At 59.6% G+C, this 18,962-nt stretch overlaps 2 protein-coding genes across 4 annotated transcripts; one reads left to right on the top strand and one right to left on the bottom strand.

The window, feature by feature from the left end:
• Positions 1-337: 337 nt before the first annotated feature.
• Gata2 (GATA binding protein 2) lies at positions 338-12,054 on the bottom strand. Of its 2 annotated transcripts, none has more exons than XM_087196944.1 (6): positions 11,816-12,054; positions 6,666-6,938; positions 5,750-6,391; positions 4,134-4,279; positions 2,153-2,278; positions 338-1,689 (listed from the first exon to the last, which is right to left on the bottom strand). In XM_087196944.1, the coding sequence occupies exons 2-6, from the start codon at positions 6,892-6,894 to the stop codon at positions 1,390-1,392; spliced, it is 1,443 nt and encodes a 480-aa protein (XP_087053070.1). In that variant the 5' UTR covers positions 6,895-6,938; positions 11,816-12,054; the 3' UTR covers positions 338-1,389. The 2 variants fall into 2 exon arrangements, with proteins under 2 accessions (XP_087053070.1, XP_004875198.1); XM_004875141.3 differs by lacking the exon at positions 11,816-12,054 and adding an exon at positions 7,498-7,692.
• On the top strand, positions 8,152-18,644 carry LOC101704251 (uncharacterized). Of its 2 annotated transcripts, XM_087196945.1 has the most exons (3): positions 9,152-9,289; positions 13,458-13,560; positions 14,867-18,644. In XM_087196945.1, the coding sequence occupies exons 2-3, from the start codon at positions 13,477-13,479 to the stop codon at positions 15,296-15,298; spliced, it is 516 nt and encodes a 171-aa protein (XP_087053071.1). In that variant the 5' UTR covers positions 9,152-9,289; positions 13,458-13,476; the 3' UTR covers positions 15,299-18,644. The 2 variants fall into 2 exon arrangements, with proteins under 2 accessions (XP_004875201.1, XP_087053071.1); XM_004875144.3 differs by lacking the exon at positions 13,458-13,560 and having other exon boundaries at positions 8,152-9,289.
• Positions 18,645-18,962: the final 318 nt, after the last annotated feature.

The following is an 18,962-nucleotide window of genomic DNA, read 5'->3' as shown; positions in this document are numbered from 1 at the left end:
CACTTGGTCAACTAAATCAGCACAATCGTCTTCCTCGGCTGGGGGACCCCCTCGCCGGCCACTGCACCCCACCACCACTGCACACAGAATCTAAGCTCAGGACACATTTATGTACAGCTGTACCTTGGAAGGATCCACACAGCCACAGCGGAGCAGAAGCGCAGGAATCCAGCGGGACATCCCACCTGTCTAGGCACTGACCCCCAATCCTGCCACCACCCACCAGCCCGCTGGGTCCTGGAAACCAAGAGCAGCCAAGCCCCGGCCCCACCCCCAGCTCTCCTGCTAGGGCCGTGGGGTCCAAGAACATCTCCAAAAAGAATTGCAAAGCGCCAACCTTAGTTCATTGGATTTATTCTTTCCCATAGTAGGGCTTCTGTGGCAACAGACAATTAACTGGACCCAGGAAGAGTTTAAAAATAAAAATAACCAACTCATCAACAAGTGAAGCTTATACAGTTTTGTTTTGAGTATTTTCTTGTTTGTCTCAGAGTGGGAGGGAAGGAGTCGAGGGGGAGCAGAAAAAGGATGTATGTACAGGGGTCCGCCTGGCAGAGAATTCGGGCTGTGGCTTTGGCCCGTTAGAGGCATACAGGTCACACTGCTTTGGCCTCAAAGCCCAGGGAGCGATCTGGGAGACGTTTCCCCTTTCAAGAAAATGTTGTTTCCTTCCTGTGACCCAGCCCTGGCCTGGGAATCTGCGCAGGACCGCCCGCGATTGTCTCTGCCCTCCAGGCCCAGGCCGCCAAGGCACACCGGCTCACTGGCCCCAGCTAGACGCGGCCTCTCCAGCCTTGGCTTGGCCCAGCCTGGAGCTGAGTGGTTTCACAGAGGGAAGGCGGTGGAGGAGGTGTGGGGGACGTGCCTGCAGACCTGCCCTGAAGAGCTCTGCAAGCCAAGCGGACAGGTCGTGTGGCCATGGGCCCAAGGAAGAACCCCATAGTGTGGGACACCCCAGACCTCCCAGTCTCTGAGTCCGTTAGAAACAAGAGCAAAATAAATTATCTTTGCCTACTTCTTTTTCCTTCAAAAAATGGTTGTATTTGTCTTTTCCCTTACCCCTCCATTTCTCGCCATGAAGTTGTCCCCATTTGCTCTGCAGACAATCGTCCATGAAGGGACCCCACCCGGGCAGGGGATGTGGTGGGGGTGGCCTCTGGCCAAGTTGAGAATATTCACAGTAAAGGCCGGCAGGCTGCCGCTGCAGCTCTTGCTGCTGCTGCTGCGCTTTGGAGCCGTGGAGGAGGCGGAGGTGGCTCTGAGCTCTGGCCGGGCTGGCAGGAATGGCGTCAGTCTCCAGGGAAGGGTGGCCACCCAGGGCATGGTCCACCGGTCCTGGGAGCGCCTCCCTCCTGGACATCTATCTGTCTGTGCAGCAGGACGCTGTCCCTAGCCCATGGCAGTCACCATGCTGGATGGGTGGGGGTGGCCAAAGGAGAGGCTGGAGGACGGATGGATGGGTGTCGGCGTGGGCAGGATGTGTCCCGAGTGGCTGAAAGGTGGGAGGTGGCCCACAGGGGCCATGTGTCCGGCCAGGGCGGCTGCGCTGAAGGGTGATGACTTCTCCTGCATGCACTTGGACAGCTCCTCGAAGCACTCAGCCCCTTTCTTGCTCTTCTTGGACTTGTTGGACATCTTCCTGTTCCGGGTCTGGATGCCTTCCTTCTTCATAGTCAGGGGCCTGTTAACCTAGGGGCAAGCACACAGCTTTTAGAGGCAGGTTCCAGGTTCTCTGCTTCCCCAAGAGACAAAGGAGTCTGGGCTGGGGGCTCTGGGTCCCAGGAGCTGTGCTGTTAGCCCAGCCTCCCATGCCATCCGCCCAAGCTGCCCTAAACTCAGACTGTACCGCTTCAGGAAGGGTGGTTTCAAGCTTCCTGGCTCCTGCTCACAAATGCCACCATGGCCCCCATGTGGGCACCCCAGATCCTCCCCTGCCCCCAGCTTGTGCTGACACAGAGACCCTACTTCCCCAGGCCACTGGCCAGCAGCACCTCCTCTTACAGGAAGCCCTTCTGGGGCTCCAGGTCTGCCCCACAGGCAGGCAGCCACTGCTCCCCAAGCCAAGCCAAGCTGGATATTATGGCTGGAGCCTCGTGGCCCACAGCACAAAGACCAGAGGTCCCCGGGGAGGGGAGGGGAGGAGCCGACTCACATTATGCAGCTTGTAGTAGAGCCCACAGGCGTTGCAGACCGGGTCCCCATTGGCGTTGCGGCGCCATAAGGTGGTGGTTGTCGTCTGACAATTCGCACAGCAGGTGCCCGCTCTCCTGGCTGCCGACTGTGAGGGGAGGGGAGGGGAAGGGCCGAGTCAGCAGGCTGGGCTCCCACGCCCCACCTCGACCTCCCTCCGCCCCTGCCACTTAGGGGGAATCTCCCAGGGGAATCGGGCATCTCAGAACGGTGGCATTTTAGAATCTGAGAACAAGACCAGGATTGCAGAAGTTTAGAAGAAAAAGCTCTCAGAAATCTGATCTTAGAAGCAATGGGGTTGTAAAAGCTGGGAAGGGAAGTAAGCCACCTCACCTAAGTACAAAGCAATCTAACTCTGTGAGGAAACTGAGGCTCTTGGGGTGGGGGCACCCTGAGCTGGCTCGGTCCCCTCACGGCCCCGCCCCCAGGCCTGGAGCCCATTCCTCCCCAGCACCTGCAACACCCAGAATTCAGGGGCCAGGGCAGGGGTTAGATTTACAGCATAGAACGGCGCCTCTGGTACAGTACGGCAACCACTCACTGCACGGGGCTGCTGAAATTAAACTGTGCTACATTGGCTGAAATTAAAACGTCAGTTCCTGCGATTGCACTGGCCGCAGGCCTAGTGACCCATGGTCACATGCGGCTGGAGGCTACCACGCCAGCCGGCGGAACGCATAGATCTGGGACATTTTCCTCCTCCAGCCCCGGCTCCCCAAACCTCAGAGCGCTAACCTCAGGAAATGCCAGGCTGAGGTGGGGTCTGGCAGGGAGGGTCTGGTCCCAGGGCAAAGGAGCCGGAGGCGCCCAGGCATGATGGAACCTTTACCCTCTTGCGGTTCCGCCAGCGCCAGCCCCGCACAAACAGAAAGAGTACAAGTTTCCCCAAGATTTCCCAGATAGCCGGGCCTGGAGTCCCCGGGCAGACTCTGGGTGGGCTGGGACCCAGGGTGGTCACAGAGGGGACAGACAGGACTGCAGCGTGGGGGCGGGGAGGGATGCGGTGAGTAAGCAGCTTGAAGCTGGAATTCTGACTCAGGGGCCAACTGCGCGTCCTCCACCCCTACCCTACCTTACCCACTGGCCCTCACCCTGCCCTCGCTCCGGGCCAGAAAAAAAAGGGCCCCCAAAGCAGCGAACGATGTAAGCCTCATAAATCACTTTGCCCTGAAAAAATATATTTATTATTCTTAGCATTTTACGCATTATTTGCAGAGCGGAGGGTATTAGAAATTTCAAAACAGCCCAGCGAGAGGCAGGACTGAGCCGAGGAGCCTCTCTGAAAACTCGCACAGTCCGGAAACAGATACACGAAGTTTCCTTATCTTCAGGCTGCAGATGTCCGGATAGGAAACTCCGGCAGGAGATCCGAAAGGGCATTTTTTTAAAAATCACTCAAATGAAAATACACAGTATAGGTGACTCCATGGAAAAATAATAAAGGGCACGTTTTTTTGGTGGCTGGTTTGAGTGTGTTTTATTTAAATAAGCAGGAGGAGACTTCGAGCTGGGGAGACAAGGAGGGAGCATGGACCAGCCACAGGGAACGGGGAACGGGAACGGGATTCAGGGCCCTATTTTTAAAAAGAGTGAGGCAGAGGCCAGAGGAGGAAGGATGGCCCCTGGGATACACTCTGGGGATCCCCGGAGTGAGATGGCACAAGGGTACCTGGTGGGCTGTGGAGCAGGAAGTCTGGCAGGAAAGAATCTGGCCAGGAAGGTGACCCCAACTGACCCCCAAAAGATTTTAAGGATAAAAGAGGAGTTCAGGTGGTAGAGCTCCAGGGTGTGTTTGTTTTGTTTTGTTTGGGGTCGGCTTTTTTTTCTCCTTAATTAACTCCAGCTCCTGCCCAGGTTGTGTGTGCTTCCCCCACAACCTGTGTGTGTGCCCTGTCCCCAGGGCCACCTGGGCCCACCCGCTCGCCTGAGGCACCCGCTCCTACCAGCCTCCGCTTGGGCTTGATAAGCGGCCGGTTCTGCCCGTTCATCTTGTGGTAGAGGCCGCAGGCATTGCACAGGTAGTGGCCAGTGCCGTCCCGCCGCCACAGAGGGGTAGCTGTGGCCCCACAGTTGACACACTCTCGACCTTCTGGGGGGGCGGGCAGGGAGAGATTGATTAGGTCACTCACAGAAGAAGAGGGAGCCAGGGGGACTAGAGGCTCAGGGAAAATTAGGTCGGACCCAGCCCGTGACAGGGGTGACTCTGAGTGCCGGGCCCAGGCCAGAAGATGGACGCAGGAGGTCCCCACAGAAGAGGCTCCAGAGAGCCTTCGAAGGCCAAATCCCTGCTCCAAATCCTCCCAGGTGGTTGACAAAGGAGGAAGGAGGGGCAGCAAGACCCCAGGGATTCTCAGAGTGAGTGCTGAGGAGAGGGGAGTAGCTTGGGGACGGCCCCTTTCTGTTCCTCCGCCAGTCTCCCCAAGTGCCACCACCTTCAGAGTCTGTTCCACATTCTCCACCTTTAGCCCCAACTTGGTCTCCTTACTCGCTAGCCTGAGTCAGAAAGGAAACTTCTTTCTCCCCTTCCCCTGAAACCCTGGAATTCAGTCCTGGACTCAGTCAGAGTTGTTGTTCTTTAAAGTAAAATACGTTCTTTCGCTTTGGACTAACTGGCCTTGTTTTTTAGGTTTTCGTTGTTGTTGTTAGAAGGGCATCTGGAATTCAAACAAAACACCAAACAAACTTGGGAGAGGGGGCTAAGAAAGGCGAGCTAGCTGGTCCGCACACTAGGCTGAGAGAGTGGCAGGGCTGAGGCCAGGCACCTTAGTGACCTGTCACCCAGGAAGGGCTCCCAGATTTGGTTTCAATAAATTGCCCACCTATGCCAGCAAGAGAAGGTAGTTCCTCAACTCAGGAGTAGAAGTTTTAAAAACCTTCCTCCCCTGTCCCTGGCTCAAAGGAGTCAGGCAGGAGGCGCCCACAGCAGGCGCCCCTCGCTGGCCATGGGTGATTGCCCTGCGGCCAGATTCCTGAACAAACCCAGCTTGGTCCAGCTGGTGCTGGCCCAGGGGTGCAGGCACCCGCTTTCATCCCCCTCACCCGGCCCCCCTCAGGGAGAGGCAGTAGAGGACATGCTGGGGCCTGGAGGGAGGGACAGGCCCTGGGAATTTTGCTCTGGGGAAAATCTCCCGAGGAGATCAGGAGCCAGCCGCTGAAATTCTAAGATGGACTGATTGCGCTGGACAACCAGATTCCTTCAGGGCCCGGGAGCTTCGCAGGACCCGCAGCACGAGCACACGCTGGAAGACACGTCCGCACAAGCACACACAACTGCCCTCACTCCAGCCTGAGCTCCCGCACACACTAGGTCACAAGGCTGCTGCGCTTGTGCTGGCTTTCAAGGAGGGGAAGGGACAATTCCTGTTCTGTTCAGGGGCCACATAGAAGGAATGAGGAGCTGAACTTTGGGGAGACCAGGAACTCTTAAAGTCTGAGGGGCCTCAAACATCATCCATCCCCAGGTGAGGTGCTGATACCGACCTCTCTACCACATCACAGCTGCTCCGACAAAGCCACACACAGCCCCCACCTCCACCAACAGGTCCCCTGGTGCCTTTACCTGAGCAGGAGCGAGTCTTGCTGCGCTGTTTCGGGGTGAAGCTGGAGGCCGGGCCACCCAGGAAGCCCCCTGGGTGGAAGAGTCCGCTGCCGTAGTCGTGGGCGGCAGCGGGCACATAGGAGGGGTAGGTGGGGATGGGGTGGTGGGTGGCAGGCTGAGTGCCCATGGCGGCCAGGCCTGGGCGCAGGGGACTGCCGCCTTCCAGCTTCATGCTCTCGGTCAGTGACACTTGGTACTTGATACCGTCCTTGTCCTCTACCCTGGCCGCACTACCCCCGGCAGAAGAGGAGGCCGGGGAGGCGGCCCCCGTGGCACTGGGGTCGGGGGACACTTCTTTGGGTGGTGTGGGTGGGAAGCCGAAGAGATGAGAACCAGAGTGGGCTGCCGAGGGGGTGAGGGAGGCTACTGAGCTCGCGCTGCCTCCTCCACTGCCACCTGCAGCTCCGGGGTACACGGAGAGAGGCCCTCCAGGGCCCCCAGCAGCCGAGGGGTGCAGCGTTGTCTTAGAGAAGGGGCTCACGGTCCAGGGGTTGTGGTGGTGCGCTGCAGCAGCCGAGAGGGCGGCCTTTCCCCCATCCAGCCAGGGTAGGCCAGGACTATGCAACAAGTGTGGCCGGCACATCTGCCCTCCAGTCAGACGGGCTGCGGGGAGGGGAACAGGGGTCACAACTCGGGAAAAGAGCGGCAACACCCTCCTCCCCTAAAAGAGCTAGAAACGCCAACCCGACTGGTCCTAATCAGGAAGGTCGTTAGTCCGGAGCTGAGAATAGCAGCCGGAGGGGACCCTCATTGTCAGGCTGCAAAGGCAGCGACCTCCCCAGGACCGCGGCCCCCACCTTTCCCGCCCGGCTCTGCGGCTCCCACATCCGGGAAGCAGGCGGCCTCCTCCCTCCCACTGGCCCGGGGCCGCGCTCACCATGCGCGGGGCTGTAGGAGACGCGCGCCCGCGCGTGGGCCGGGTTGGCGTAGTAGGGGTTGCCCTGCGAGTCCAGGTGGTTGAAGAAGACGTCAACCTCGTCCGGGGGCAGCAGCTGCGCTGGCTCCATATAGTTGTGCGCCAGGCCTGGGTGGTGGGAGTCGGGGTGCTGCGCGTTCAGCACCGCAGGGTGCGCCATCCAGCGAGGCTGCTCCGGCGCTACCTCCATGGCCCGCGGCGGTGACTCGGGGTCTGGACGGGACGGTGGCGACCCTGAGTGACACGAAGGGACGTGAGGGCCGCGGCTAGCCGTGGACGCCCCCAAAGGCCGACCCCCGGCACCAAGAAGGACGACGGTCCGGCTGGGAGGAAAGTGCTCGGCTCGAAACGAAAGGAAGGCGGGGGAGGGGACCCTGCCACGCACACTCGCGTGGGTACCAGCAGCCCCGGAGTTGCACGCCTGTGCACACGGGGACACACTCGGGGACTCCGCAAACGCGCGCAGATGGCTCCAGGCAGGCTGCGTCCCCGCCCTCGAGTGCACAAACACGAACTCAGACTCAAAGTTGGAGCCCGGACACCCGCGGGGCGCGCGATGGCGTTGACGCGTCCACACCCACGCTTGGAGCGGGCACAACACTGACCCCGGCACCCTAACACACGCAACCGCGGCCCCGCGCCGAGCGCACTTCTTGAGCGCACTTCGGGACACGCAGCCGGGACTTCTTCCCACCGCGCGCCGCCCCACGGCTCGGCCCCCGCCAAGACCCCTTGGTGCCAGGGGCGTTGGTCGCCCCCACCCCCACCCCCCGGCGCTCGCACCCCAACTTACGCACGCTGCACCGCGAGGTGAGGAGGCACGGGCAAAGCAGGGAGCACCGCTACGCCCCGGGACGGCGCGTGCAGAGGCCGCAGCTCAAGGGGCAGGGGCGGAGGACGGCGTGCGCCTCGGCCTCGGGCCCGCCCGGCTCCGGCCGCTCGACATCGTCCGGCCGCGCTGGCGCCAGCTGCCGACTCCTGCTCAGACATGAAGCGGGGGCCGCGCACGCCTAAGAAGCTGGCGCCAGCCAATCAGTGTCGCGCGCCGCCCAGCCTCCGCCCCCTATTGGCTGGGCCCGCAACTCCGCCGCGGGACTCGGCCGGCCGCGGGCGCCCCCTCCCCGCGCCCTGGCTGCGGCCCCGCGGCCCACCACCCTGTCCCGGGACCCCCGCCCCGCGCTCTGTCCTGGGACCTAGGGGTCTCCGAGGCTGACCCCTCCCTGGGGCTCTCTCTACTCGGGACCTGGGCCGCGTACTCGGGGCCTCTCCCCGGACCCGCCACTTTCCACCGACACGCGCATTCCGGAGCCGCCATCTCCCCAGACCTGTGTCCCCGGGCCGCCGGGGGATGAGGGGCGCTGGGGGACCCGGGCGCCCGAAAGGGTACCTGGGCCTGGGTCCCGGGACTGCTGGGGCTGCGCTGGGCGGGGCGGGGGGAGGTGGTCCGGGGCAGATGGCGGAGAGGGAGGTGGCCAGGAGGGGGCGTCCCCTCGGGCGTGGCCTCGCGGACCCCCGGGCAGCACTGCCCGGGGCGAGGCGGTGAGACCGGGCCTGGCGCCGGCGCCGGCGGGAGAGACGCCTGGGGCAGGCGCAGGCGTTTCACTCCAGGGGTTCCCCCCAGGCGGCCCCGGGGAGTGGGAGGCGGGGGTCCCAGCCTAGGTTCCCCAGGTCCCCCGGAGCTGCTCTCTCCGCGCTCCAATTCTGGGAGCCAGTTCGGGGTGCAGGCGGGGTATGAGCTTTTTCCTGCGCCCTCCTGGGGACCCTGAGGCCTAGGAAAAGATCCGGCCCCAGACCTTTGGGGGAGCCTGACAGGTGCGGGGGGTGGGGGCGCCGCTGTCCTCAGGCGAACGCCCCGGTGGGAGCCTATGGGCTCCTCAGTGGGTGAGGGGCGGGGGTCCCGGCCACCCGGGGGGAGGGGCGCGATTGACGGTCGGTAATTGGGTAACCGGAGGCGGCTTCTCCGGCCGGCGGCCCCGCCACCGCGACGCCGGGCCCCTGACGTCACCCGATTCGCCAGGAAATGAACTTTTTAATAATACGAGGCTGGAGGAGAACCGGGTCCCCTCGGCTTGGGGGCGCCCGGCCGCCGCGCTCAGCTCCGCGGTGCCCCCACCACCCTCCGGGGCTGGCTCGGGGCTCGGCCGGACTCCTCCTGCCTCTGCGGCCGGCATCTGCCGGTTTGTCCAGGCTTAGCACAGATAAAGGCAGGGGCGAGGGTGCGCCCCCTGGCTCTGAGGACCCCCAGTTTTGCGCCCCGGGCCTAGGGGAATCCGCTGCTCGCAGGTGAGTGTCGGGGACCAGCTCCCACCCACCTCGGGACCTCTGGTTCCATTTCCCCACGCCCGTAGCTCAAGATTCTTCTCCAATGCCCGCCATGGAGTTTGGAACCCATGGGGAGTCCCTGGACCCTGCGATCCGGGGCACCCCCAACCCGTGTCCGGCCAGCCGTTCTGCGAACTTCTGCGCGGAAGGCCGGAGCGACCGCAGAGCGGTGCCCGGGCAGACAAATCGGAAAGGTCCCCTCCCAGGCCGACCGGCGGCGGCAGCACGGAGTTGGCCACGGGGACCCGCGCCAAAGCAAGCAGGTAATTTTGCTGCTTTCCCCAAAACTCGCGGTTTCAAAGATCCCTCCTTCTGGGACGCTGATGGCTTGGATCACCAGCTCAGCCTCTGCCCTTGGTGGCAGTGTCCTGGCCTGCGGTGGTCCTGGAGCTGGCCTGCCCGGATGGGCCCCCTGTCCCAGAGTCCACCAGAACTCTGTCCAGCCTGGGCAGAGTGAGTGCAGGCGGGGATTTAATTACCCCGCTTGGCGGCTCAGAAAATCGACAGGACTTAGCTGTCCGGTAGTTAAGCAGCACTTGAGCTGGGGCCTCCGGAGACCCGCAGCAGTCTGCCTGCCCGCATTCCCGGCTGGAGAGGAAAACAGGGAAGGGAATTCTGCCAAGTCCTCTGCGGCTCCCAGAATTGCCTTACTAGAAACTGCAGGCCGGCAGCCGGCTTGGCCCAGCTGCCACCAAGAGCGAAGCTCCTGCGTTGGAGGCGGGACTGCTGGTTGTCCTGCAGGAATGAACCCGTCTGGGAGAGAAAATCTCAGTGCCGGGTAGCGGGGCACTGAGATGGCCGATAATGGGGACCAGTGCTGTGAATGCCTTCAAGAGCCAGGCAGGACAGGCAAGACCTCACCCACCGGGTCCTGCCACCTCACCCCCAGCAGACCTCCGAGGAGGGTCAGCTCAGCCCCGGGATGGGCTGGAGTTTCGGTGGTGCCGTTCCCGCCCCAATGACAGCACATTTATTCCCGTTCCTGCGCTGGGAGTAAAGGTTTCAGAACACCTCGCAAGGGACCCAGTCGCATTTTCAATTTTTGCTTCGTTCGGAGCATAGCTGGAAATGCGGGCCTTTGATCACTCTAAGAAGCTGTCACTTTCCTTACGAGAACAAGGTTTCTCTGATAAGGAAGGTCAACCACCAGACTGAATTTTCTAACGGCCCTTTGCAAGTGACCCCAGACCCCCTGTTAGAGCATTCGACAATACAGCCCAGGACTTCTGCCTGGGATCCAGACCCAGGTCTAGAGGACCGCTCGGCTGGTGCAAAGGTGTGGCCGCCTGCCAAGCCAGGGCCCAAGCAGCCCGGCTCCCGGCTCTGTGCTGCGCCCTTTGTTTAAACTTCGCTCATCCTTGGCAGCCCCTCTGGGATCCTAAGTTTGCCCTCTCTTTGAAACCTAATTCTTCTTGCCTTCTCCTTTGGGCAGCTAATTGGCCCGCAGCGGGTGGTGGCCCGAGGACGCCTGTGCTTAGGGACGCCTTCCTCCGTAGGGGTGTTTCACTCACAATGCACAGCCTCCAGCACACGTTGTCAGGGACACTGGGGAGTCACCGGGCGCCTAGGCCGGCTCAGATCCTTCCACACTGCTGCTGTTATAGCCCCTGGAATCAGAAAGCTCTCTCTTCCCCAGCCTTCCTGCTGGCTCTGCCACCCGACTGTGGGATCCTGGGTGTCTCGGCACCCCAGTCCTGCCGCTGCCGGGGACTCTATCTCCTAAGCGGGTTCTAACTCCACTGCCCAGCCAGTGGCCACCAGGGCCCCATGGAGACCCACAAATCACCCTGCCTTTCTTCCTCTTCCACCAACAGCTCAGTGCTGCTCACAGCGGCATGATAACTGCTAAATCCTTTTCGTTAGATGCAAGTTGTTTGCAGTTTGTCAACCCGCCTGGGACCAGACACCTGGGCCAAGCTTTGGCTCTACGTGGTTCTCAAGTTCTATCTGCCCATAAACGAATCCCAGCCTGGGGGACCTGCATAGACCAGAAGCTCATGGCGAGATGTTCCTGGCCCTGGGAGACATGGCTTTTTCCAGAACAAACGAATTTCTTTCCTTGTTTTCTGGTAGAGGACCGGCCGCCACAACCAGGGGCCCTGAACACAGTAACTTTCCCCTTGAGGCTGAGGCAAACTGTAGTTCAAGCCTGGCTACCACCGAGTGGCCCTAAAAGCCCGGAGTCCAGCCAGATCCAAACGCCATCTACTTGTGCCCATGCTGCCCAAACTGCCCCTGGCTGCCCTGTTCTTACTGAAATCCCAGTAAACGGATTCCGACCCCAGCTTGGGCAAGGAGGGAGCCTTCCAGACCCAGCGCACTCCCCCACCTGCACCCCACCCCAGCCGCTCGGGATAAAAGGCCGCAGGGCAGGGCGAGGCAGGCAAAGCGAGCCGGGTTAAGCCTCGCAAAGCCAGCGCACGGGACTGGCTGGCAGGTGCAGCCTGCTCGGCCCGGCTCGGGCGCATCCACAGCGGCTCGGCGGCCCTGGTGCAGGCATGAAACAAAGGCTCCAGTCAGGGCTGGGAAGGGGGGCAATCACCCAGGCCTGGGAAGCTAGGGTTCCTGGGACCCAGAGCTGGAAGGAATGGGAAGGCCAGAGTCCCGAGGCAGCCTGTGGTGCCCAGGTGCCCGGACCTCCCCCTCAGCGAGGCCAAGGGTTCTCATGGCTGGCAGGGCCAGGCAGAACCCCAAAGGTAGGGCCTCAGGGCCAATGGCTATGCAGTGCGGGGCTCTGTAGCTGAGCTGAGTCCCAGGGCAGGTGGGAGGGCAGGCTGGAAGGGACTCACCGGGGGCTGCGGGGTTCCTGGAGCGGCCCAGAAGTGGCGGTGGTGGCACTCAGCAGCAGGGCCTGGGCAGCGCACCGAGTGACTGCATGGTGCGATGTGCTATGGGCTGCTTTGTCCGCCTGGCCCTGGTGGGCAACAGGACCAGCTAGGGTGGGGGTGACAGCGCCCAGCGATAGCAACTAGAGCAGCAGCCCCAGCCGCCACTTCCCTCTCGGGCTCGCAGGCTGCCTCTCCCTCTCACCGGCCGCAGCGCTGCTGCTTTTTATTTCTACATCACTGGGGGGGGGCACTGCAGGGGGGCAGGAGGGTGACCCAAGCTCTGCGCCCCAACTCCTGGGCCCAGCCGCTGGGTTGGCTGCCCAGGGCCACCAGGCACTGGAAACATTGACTGTGCTCGTCCCCAGGCTAGGCCACTGGAATCCTCTGGGGCGCCCTGCTCTCCGGGATGCAAACCCAGAAAGCCTGCTATGTCAGTCTCTGTTCTGGGGCTGTCCCCGGGGATCCTCTTCAGCCGTAGGCACACACACTCACACACACAGGTACACACGCTCCTGCTCTTCTTTCCTCAGCCCGCCACCCATAGTGTTCTTGAGAAAAACACACCACGGGGCACACAAGCATCAGTACACACAGCTATGGGTGTGTGCACGGCCCAGACAAGTTCCTAGGTTTGTCCATAGGGGAGTCCAGGGGACCCCAACCAAGGAGTCCACCCGTCCAACCCATTCCAACTGCCTAGAGAGGGTGACCACGGCCATGGCCCCAGAGAGAAAATGCCTTGCCCAGGAGGGACCAGAAGTATGTGCCTGGTGCCCAAGTGTGCCTCCAGGGAGAAAATGAGTGTGTCCCGTCTCGTGGCACTTGTTGTCTGTGGGTCTCACTGCATCTGGGAGTAGCAGTGCCTTGTGCCTGTGCTTGTGCGTGTAGCTCAGTATCTATGATCTGTGCCCTGTGTATATCGTAGCACACAGAAGAGTTTGTAGGACTGACCAAGTTAGAGCATCCATTTCTTCTGGTGCTCAGGGGCAGTGTATATATGGGCCAGTAGTGCACACAGGAGTGTGCGTCAGTGGAACTGGGTGTGTGTCCTGGGTGAGGTATCCATGGGATCCTCACCTCCATATGGGTTCAGCTGTGGGTATTTCCACGTGTTCATCTGTAAACTAGTGTGTGTCCCTGTGTGTGTCTGTAGCACTGTGTGGGTCCCTGTGTGGATGAATTTGTGTGAATATTACTGTGTGTATCTTCAATAGTGTGTACCTGGTTTATCTGTGTGTCTTCAAACTGGTGTGTGTGTGTGTGTGTGTGTGAGAGAGAGAGAGAGAGAGAGAAAGAGAAAGGGAGGGAGAGATGTTGCAATGTGGATACTCATGTAGAATTCTGCTAACTAATTGAGTTTTAGGAGTGTTTGTGTATCTGGGTATACATTCTCCTTTGTATGTGTGTGCATCTGTTTTTTTTTTTTCAGTGCTGAGAATTAAACCTAGGGCCTTACACATGCTAGCCAAGTGCTCTGTCACTAAGCTACATCCCCAGCCCGCATTTTTCTGGGGTTTTTTTGGGGGGCGGGGGGATTGGGGATTGAAGCCAGGGAACACTGAGCTAATCTCCAACCCTTGTTTGTTTGTTTGTTTATAACAAGGACTTGCTAAGTTGCCCGAATGGACCGCAGTCTTGCAGTCCTCCTGCCTCAGCGGCTGGGATTACTGATGTATGTCACCTCGGCCAGCTCTATCTTTCATGACGTAGGTAGCCTTGTATAACTTTAGACCTTCGGCAGGGAGGGGCAGATGCATCCCAGTGTGCTCGTGAGTTGCTGTTTGTGTCCCTGTGTTGCAGTCCCGTACCTTGGAACTATGTGTTTCTCTACCCAGGGGTGGGCTGTGCCTGTGACCCATGGAAGAGCAGGTCCCTGGGTGTCACATGGTGCGTGCACCCTCTTCGATCACCAGCCACCCACACCTCCAATCAGCAGGGCTGCCGCCAGTGCAGCTCCGGGGTGCCGTTTGCTCGGGCCCTTTCTCTCTGTCTGTGGGACGGGGAGATGAACTGATAAGCTTATCTGCTGTCGCCAGTGCCACGCTGAATAACTGCTCTAATGAGGTGGCCTCTCTGGGACCACCCGCTCCAGAGCCCTCCACTCCCACTGTGGGGAGGGTCATGGGCCAGGCGGCCATGCCGCACCCCAGGACCTGGGTGTCTAGGGCCTTTTCTAGTTCTGCTTGGTTCTCTGGGAGGGGGCACAGGACCCTCCTCACTGTGGCCCTGCAGGGCAGGGCTGGCCTGGCAGAGCTGGCTGGAGGCTATCACTCACTGGACCTTAGCCAGGTGCCCAGCCAGCAGAGGATAAAGGGCAGGAGGCCTGGAGATGTGGGAGTGCGGGCTGGTGGGGGGGATGGATAGAAATGGACACCCAGCATAGAGAAACCCAGAGAGACAAGGAGGGGAGAGGAGACAGGGAGCCCTAAGAATAGATTTTTAAAAGCAGTAGCCACGGAGAGGGACAGAGACACCAGCAGGCTTGGGGGCTAGGGGTTGAGGGCACTGAGAGACAAACATCTAACAAGTGGCAGGGAGGTCAGAGAGATGGGAATTAAGGCAGAGAAAGTGTTGGCCAGAGAAAGACAAGGGCCAAAAGATAAAAAGATAGAGAAGACCGCGCCAGAGAGACGGAAAGAGCAGAGAGGAGAGGCTGAGAGCCCTGCGGGGAGCGAGCACGGAAAGGGCCCGACTGAAGCAAGGACACAAAGGAGTGCGGCTGGGCATCCGACCGGCCGGCGCGGAGAGCAGCGCGTGGGGCCACGCAGGGTCCACGTCGGGCGGGGCACCGGGCACAGCGGCGGCGGCCAGGGGGCTCCGCGCGGGGCCGCGCCGCTGTCCGGGGTAATTTTTCATCTCGGCCGGCTAATCTTTGTTCCTGGGGAAGATAATGAATAGCCAATCGTTATCTGCCCGGCTCCCGGAGGCTGCCCGAGAATGGGGTTGTACCGGGCTGGGAATTGTTTCCAAAGTGCCGCGGAATAAATGGTGTTCCTTATCTCTGCCTTCCAGATTATCGGAGCCCTTTCAGAGCTCGCACAACAAATGCGGCCGCCCTGGAAAGCAGCATTTACCGGCGCAGATCCGCGCGTTGATGGGCAGGGAGATAGCGTCCGCAAGGGGCGCCGTGCGCGCCAGGCCACCGAGCGTGCGCTCCCCCTCGTGCCCAGCGTGCGTGGAGGGACACGTGGGCGTGGACATGGAGCGAAGCACGACGCGGACGTGCGTGCAATTGTGCCAAGCAAGTGTGTGGTCCGTGTGCACACGAGTGGCAAGCATGGCTGCAGAGTGCCCGACGACGGCCGCCGAGCGTGCACGCAGGTGCCACGTGTGGGCGCCGGGCCTCGGGCCGCTGCTCAGGGCGTGAGGAATGGGTGTCCACGCCCAGTGTGGCGGGTGCGCACGCTGAGTGTCTCGACGTCCCCGCTGGAGGTGCCCTTCTGAAGCGCATGGCAGAGGAGGTGTGCGGCTCGTGCAGGGTCGCCCTCTACTGTGTGCGCCTCGCGGGATGCAGGCTTTCGAGCGTGTGCGTGCCCGGCTGCCTGGGCGAGTGCCTCGCGTGCCTTTGGGATGTGCACGGGCCCGCAGAGGGACTGGTCCTCAGGAAGCTTTCTGCCCAGGGGTTGCCAAGGGTGTAGCGAGCTATGGGTGTAGATCCTGCGGCTTGGGGAAGAGACAGATCCGTGTGTCCGGATGTGAGTGACACCAAAGCAGCTGGGCGGGCTGCGCCGGGTGCCAGGAGCGCTGGCGAAGAGAGAGTGTGCGGGTCGCCTGAGGAGTTTAGGAACGCCCAGGGGTCCTGGGCCAGAACCTCTCCGTGGCGCTCCGGAGCTGGAGCAGCAGAGCCGAGCCCCGCCGCCCGAGTCCCCGCACCGTGAGTGACACGCGTCGCTGACAAAGGCTGTATTTTTCCAGACTCGCGCCCCGCCTATGCGTGCGCGATGGTCCCCATGGCGACGCAGATAGCACCGCAGCCATTTTCCTATCTGCTCGAGTCTATTATATGGCGGGATTAGCTCATCTCCAGGCAGGTCAAACCCAAAGTCACACAACCTGCGGCGCCGGCTCCGCCCCCGGCCGCCGTCCCCCACCCGGGTCCAGCTGTGGCGGGGCGACCTGGGCCCGGATCCCGTGCACAGGCACAGAGCGCCACCTGGCGGCCACGGGGGCCCGAAGACATCCCTCCCGCACGGGAGGGAGAGGTGGGCCGGGTAGGGTCCCTTACTCCAAAAGATGGAGTCCCTGCGGGCAGAGGCTTGGTTTTGTCCCTAGCAGGTGCCAAGGGCCAGGCTGGCGCACAGGAGATGCCCCATCAGTGTTTGTGGAAGGGACGGAGCACAGGAAGTTGTAGACAGGGCCTGACAGCCAAAGGTCACGGCTTAGTTGGCAACAGAAAACTATTTGTGTGCATGGAAGTCAAACTCCTTGAGAACCTGTGCAGCAGCCTCGCTGACTCCCAGGCCTCGCTTCCCCCCAGGCCTCCCTTCTCCTTGACGGGGGCCTCCATCAGTTCTTCAAACAGGCCAGGACAACCCGCCCTTTGTCTGTGCCACCCTGTGAATTCTGCCTCTCTCACGTGTGTACCCTGCCCTCTGTGACAAAGTTGCTGTCCTCTATCCTGCGTTCTGTGCTGCAGTATTTATTTCACAGTGCAGGGCACACTTGCAGGTGGTTTGTTCACCCCGGTGGTGTGCTGGATCCCTCCGGATCCACTATGTCCCTGGGTATAGCCTAGCAGCTGGATGTAAGCATGGATCCCACCATGCCTTTATCATCATCGCTTTCCTGCCACCCCCCCCATGTCCCAGCTGCAGCCAGAGGTTGAGAGAAAGACGCAGCGATCCCTCCACATCCTGTGCTCTGCCAGGTGACACTTCACTCATAACAGGAGATGATTACGACAGAGACACCCGGAGCGGCGGTGATTAATTGCTGCTTGGGTGTCGACAGGATCTGGAGCAAGCCAGCTGAGCAGGGACCAGTCCTGTGACTGGGTCTGCCAGGACCCCCCTCCTCCCCATGTGCATGTCCCTTCCTATTGCCTGAGGAAAGTCACTGCGCCCCTTTGAGCCTCACCCTCCCTCCAGACTGACTGGGGATTGTGTGTGATCGTGTACCAGATGTGACCGAAGTGTACAAGGGGTGTTTCCATTTTAAGTGATTACAGTAAAAGACACACTGCTGTTAACCCTCCTCAGGACACCCCCTTGCTTCAAACACACTCAGTTCACCCTCCTTACCACTTTCTACAGCAGCTCTGGAGTCCTCTTTCATGTGTGTCTTTCCTAAAGGTGTGATCAAAATACGGTGAATACTCCTGCCAAGTGTCACCCAATGGAAAGGCAGGCTTGTAAAAACACAATGCCATGTCCTCATCCCCCTTATTCACCAGATCTGACACCTGTGGCTTCTGGCTATCCCCAAAATCATTCAGGCCATGGAGGCAGCCACCACAATGTACTAAAGACCCTTAAAAAAGAGGACTCCAGAGCTGCTGCAGAAAGTGACAAGAACATGGGATCATTTTTCAGAGTGGGGGGGAGGATTTTGAGGGGAATGAATGGCACTGTGCCTTTTACTGTAATAAATTTTTTTTTGTACTGGCAATCAAACTCAGGACCTTGAGCTTTCAAAGCAGGTGGCGGAACCACTGAGCTAAATCCCCTGCCCTGTAATAAATTTTTTAAAGTAAACATTCGCTGTATCTTTTGATCACAGCTAGTATTTTAAGTCTTGTAACCCAGCCTTTGCTCACTGGCAGCCCAGAGACCCGGGGTGCCATGACTGAGCATTGCAACCGCGTGAAGTGGGAAGTTTCAAAGCAGAGCCTCATTCCTTGCTTCTCTTGAAACTTCATTGAAACATTCATGCTGCAGTCTCTAGAGCCACCCTGTGTGGCCTCTGTGCCAGGGCCCACCCAGCCACTCGAGGCCCACGTCACGGTGTGTCCCTCATAGAGATGCTGGGTGCTGGACTCGGTAGGTCTGGCTTTCCTTCCAATATGGGGTCTTACGGTAGGTATCTCTGTGTGTGTGTGTGTGCGTGTGCGTGTGTCCATCGGGCACTTAGTAATTACTCAGTCAATGAACTCATCCAGTCGGTCCTTTGGAATAATGCACTGGACCCCAGGTGGACAGCCTGGGAACTTTGCTTCAGGGCAGTTAGTCCAATGACCAAATCGCATGAGATCAAGAAAGCTCACAAAGGATGATAAGAATTCTGAGGGCAGGAAGAATACACGGGGCTGATACGGCCCCGGGCTCAGTTGCTAGGGACTGTGTAAGCCGTGGGAAACAGGCAGTGAGGTTCTGGCTGATGAAACTTGGAGCTACAGGCTGCTTGCTAAAGGAGAGGTGCTCACACTCACCTCACGAGGGAACACAGTGCCTAAAGAGCACCAATAAATGGATAAGAACAGTGGAGCAGAGCAATGGCAAGGGAATGAATGGAAAATCCTTCAGAAAGAAAATAGAAACAGCTCTTAAATACACAACCCATGCTCAGTCTCTCTCAGAGAAATGGAAATTTAAAACACATATTTGGAGGGCCGGGGATTTAGCTCAGTGGTTCCACCTCCTGCTTTGAAAGTGCAAGGTCCCGAGTTCGATCCCCGGTACCAAAAAAATAAATAAAATAGGGGCCGGGATTTAGCTGCCTACTGCGCAAGCACAAGGACCCGAGTTCGATCCCTGGTTCCAAAAAAAAAAAAAGAAAGTTACTTGTGAAAAACCAAGCCTATCAAAAATAAATAAAATAAAACATATTTGGGGTGAAAACAAATGAGCTGAAATAGGCTATGGTGGTAGATGGGACCCCCATAAATTAATGAGAACGCATTGAAGGGTACATTTAGGTTACCTTTATGGTATGTCACTTATACCACAAGAAGTTCTTAAAAAAAAAAAAATGACAAGGCCTTGGGGTAGCTTGTGGTAAAGCACTTGCTTAGCATGGAAGAGGTGCTGGGTTTGATCCCCAGACCATAAAAAAAGTCAGTAACAGCCAAGTATGGTGCTACATGCCTGGAACCCCAGCTACTTTGGGAGACTGAGGCAGGAGGATGCAAGTTCAAGGCGAGCCCGGGCAATTTAGTGAGACCCTGTCTCAA

The sequence above is a fragment of the Heterocephalus glaber genome, unplaced genomic scaffold (assembly GCF_053883595.1).
Source record: "Heterocephalus glaber isolate CG9 unplaced genomic scaffold, H.glaber_assembly_v1.0 deba00001645, whole genome shotgun sequence".
Classification (NCBI taxonomy): Eukaryota; Metazoa; Chordata; class Mammalia; order Rodentia; family Bathyergidae; genus Heterocephalus; species Heterocephalus glaber.
Note: the sequence above shows the minus strand (reverse complement) of the source record. Positions and strands in the feature narration are given on the sequence as shown.

Bases quoted from the DNA above. Each gene is read 5' to 3' on its own strand.
- Gata2 (XM_087196944.1), bottom strand. From the start codon at position 6,894: ATGGAGGTAGCGCCGGAGCAGCCTCGCTGGATGGCGCACCCTGCGGTG. The intron at 4,280-5,749 runs GTAAAGGCACCA...CCGCCCCCCCAG, and splicing joins CAAGACTCGCTCCTGCTCAG to AAGGTCGAGAGTGTGTCAAC. The intron at 1,690-2,152 runs GTGAGTCGGCTC...GCTTGCCCCTAG, and splicing joins TCTACTACAAGCTGCATAAT to GTTAACAGGCCCCTGACTAT.
- LOC101704251 (XM_004875144.3), top strand. From the start codon at position 9,095: ATGGGGAGTCCCTGGACCCTGCGATCCGGGGCACCCCCAACCCGTGTC. The intron at 9,290-14,866 runs GTAATTTTGCTG...TCTGCCTTCCAG, and splicing joins ACCCGCGCCAAAGCAAGCAG to ATTATCGGAGCCCTTTCAGA.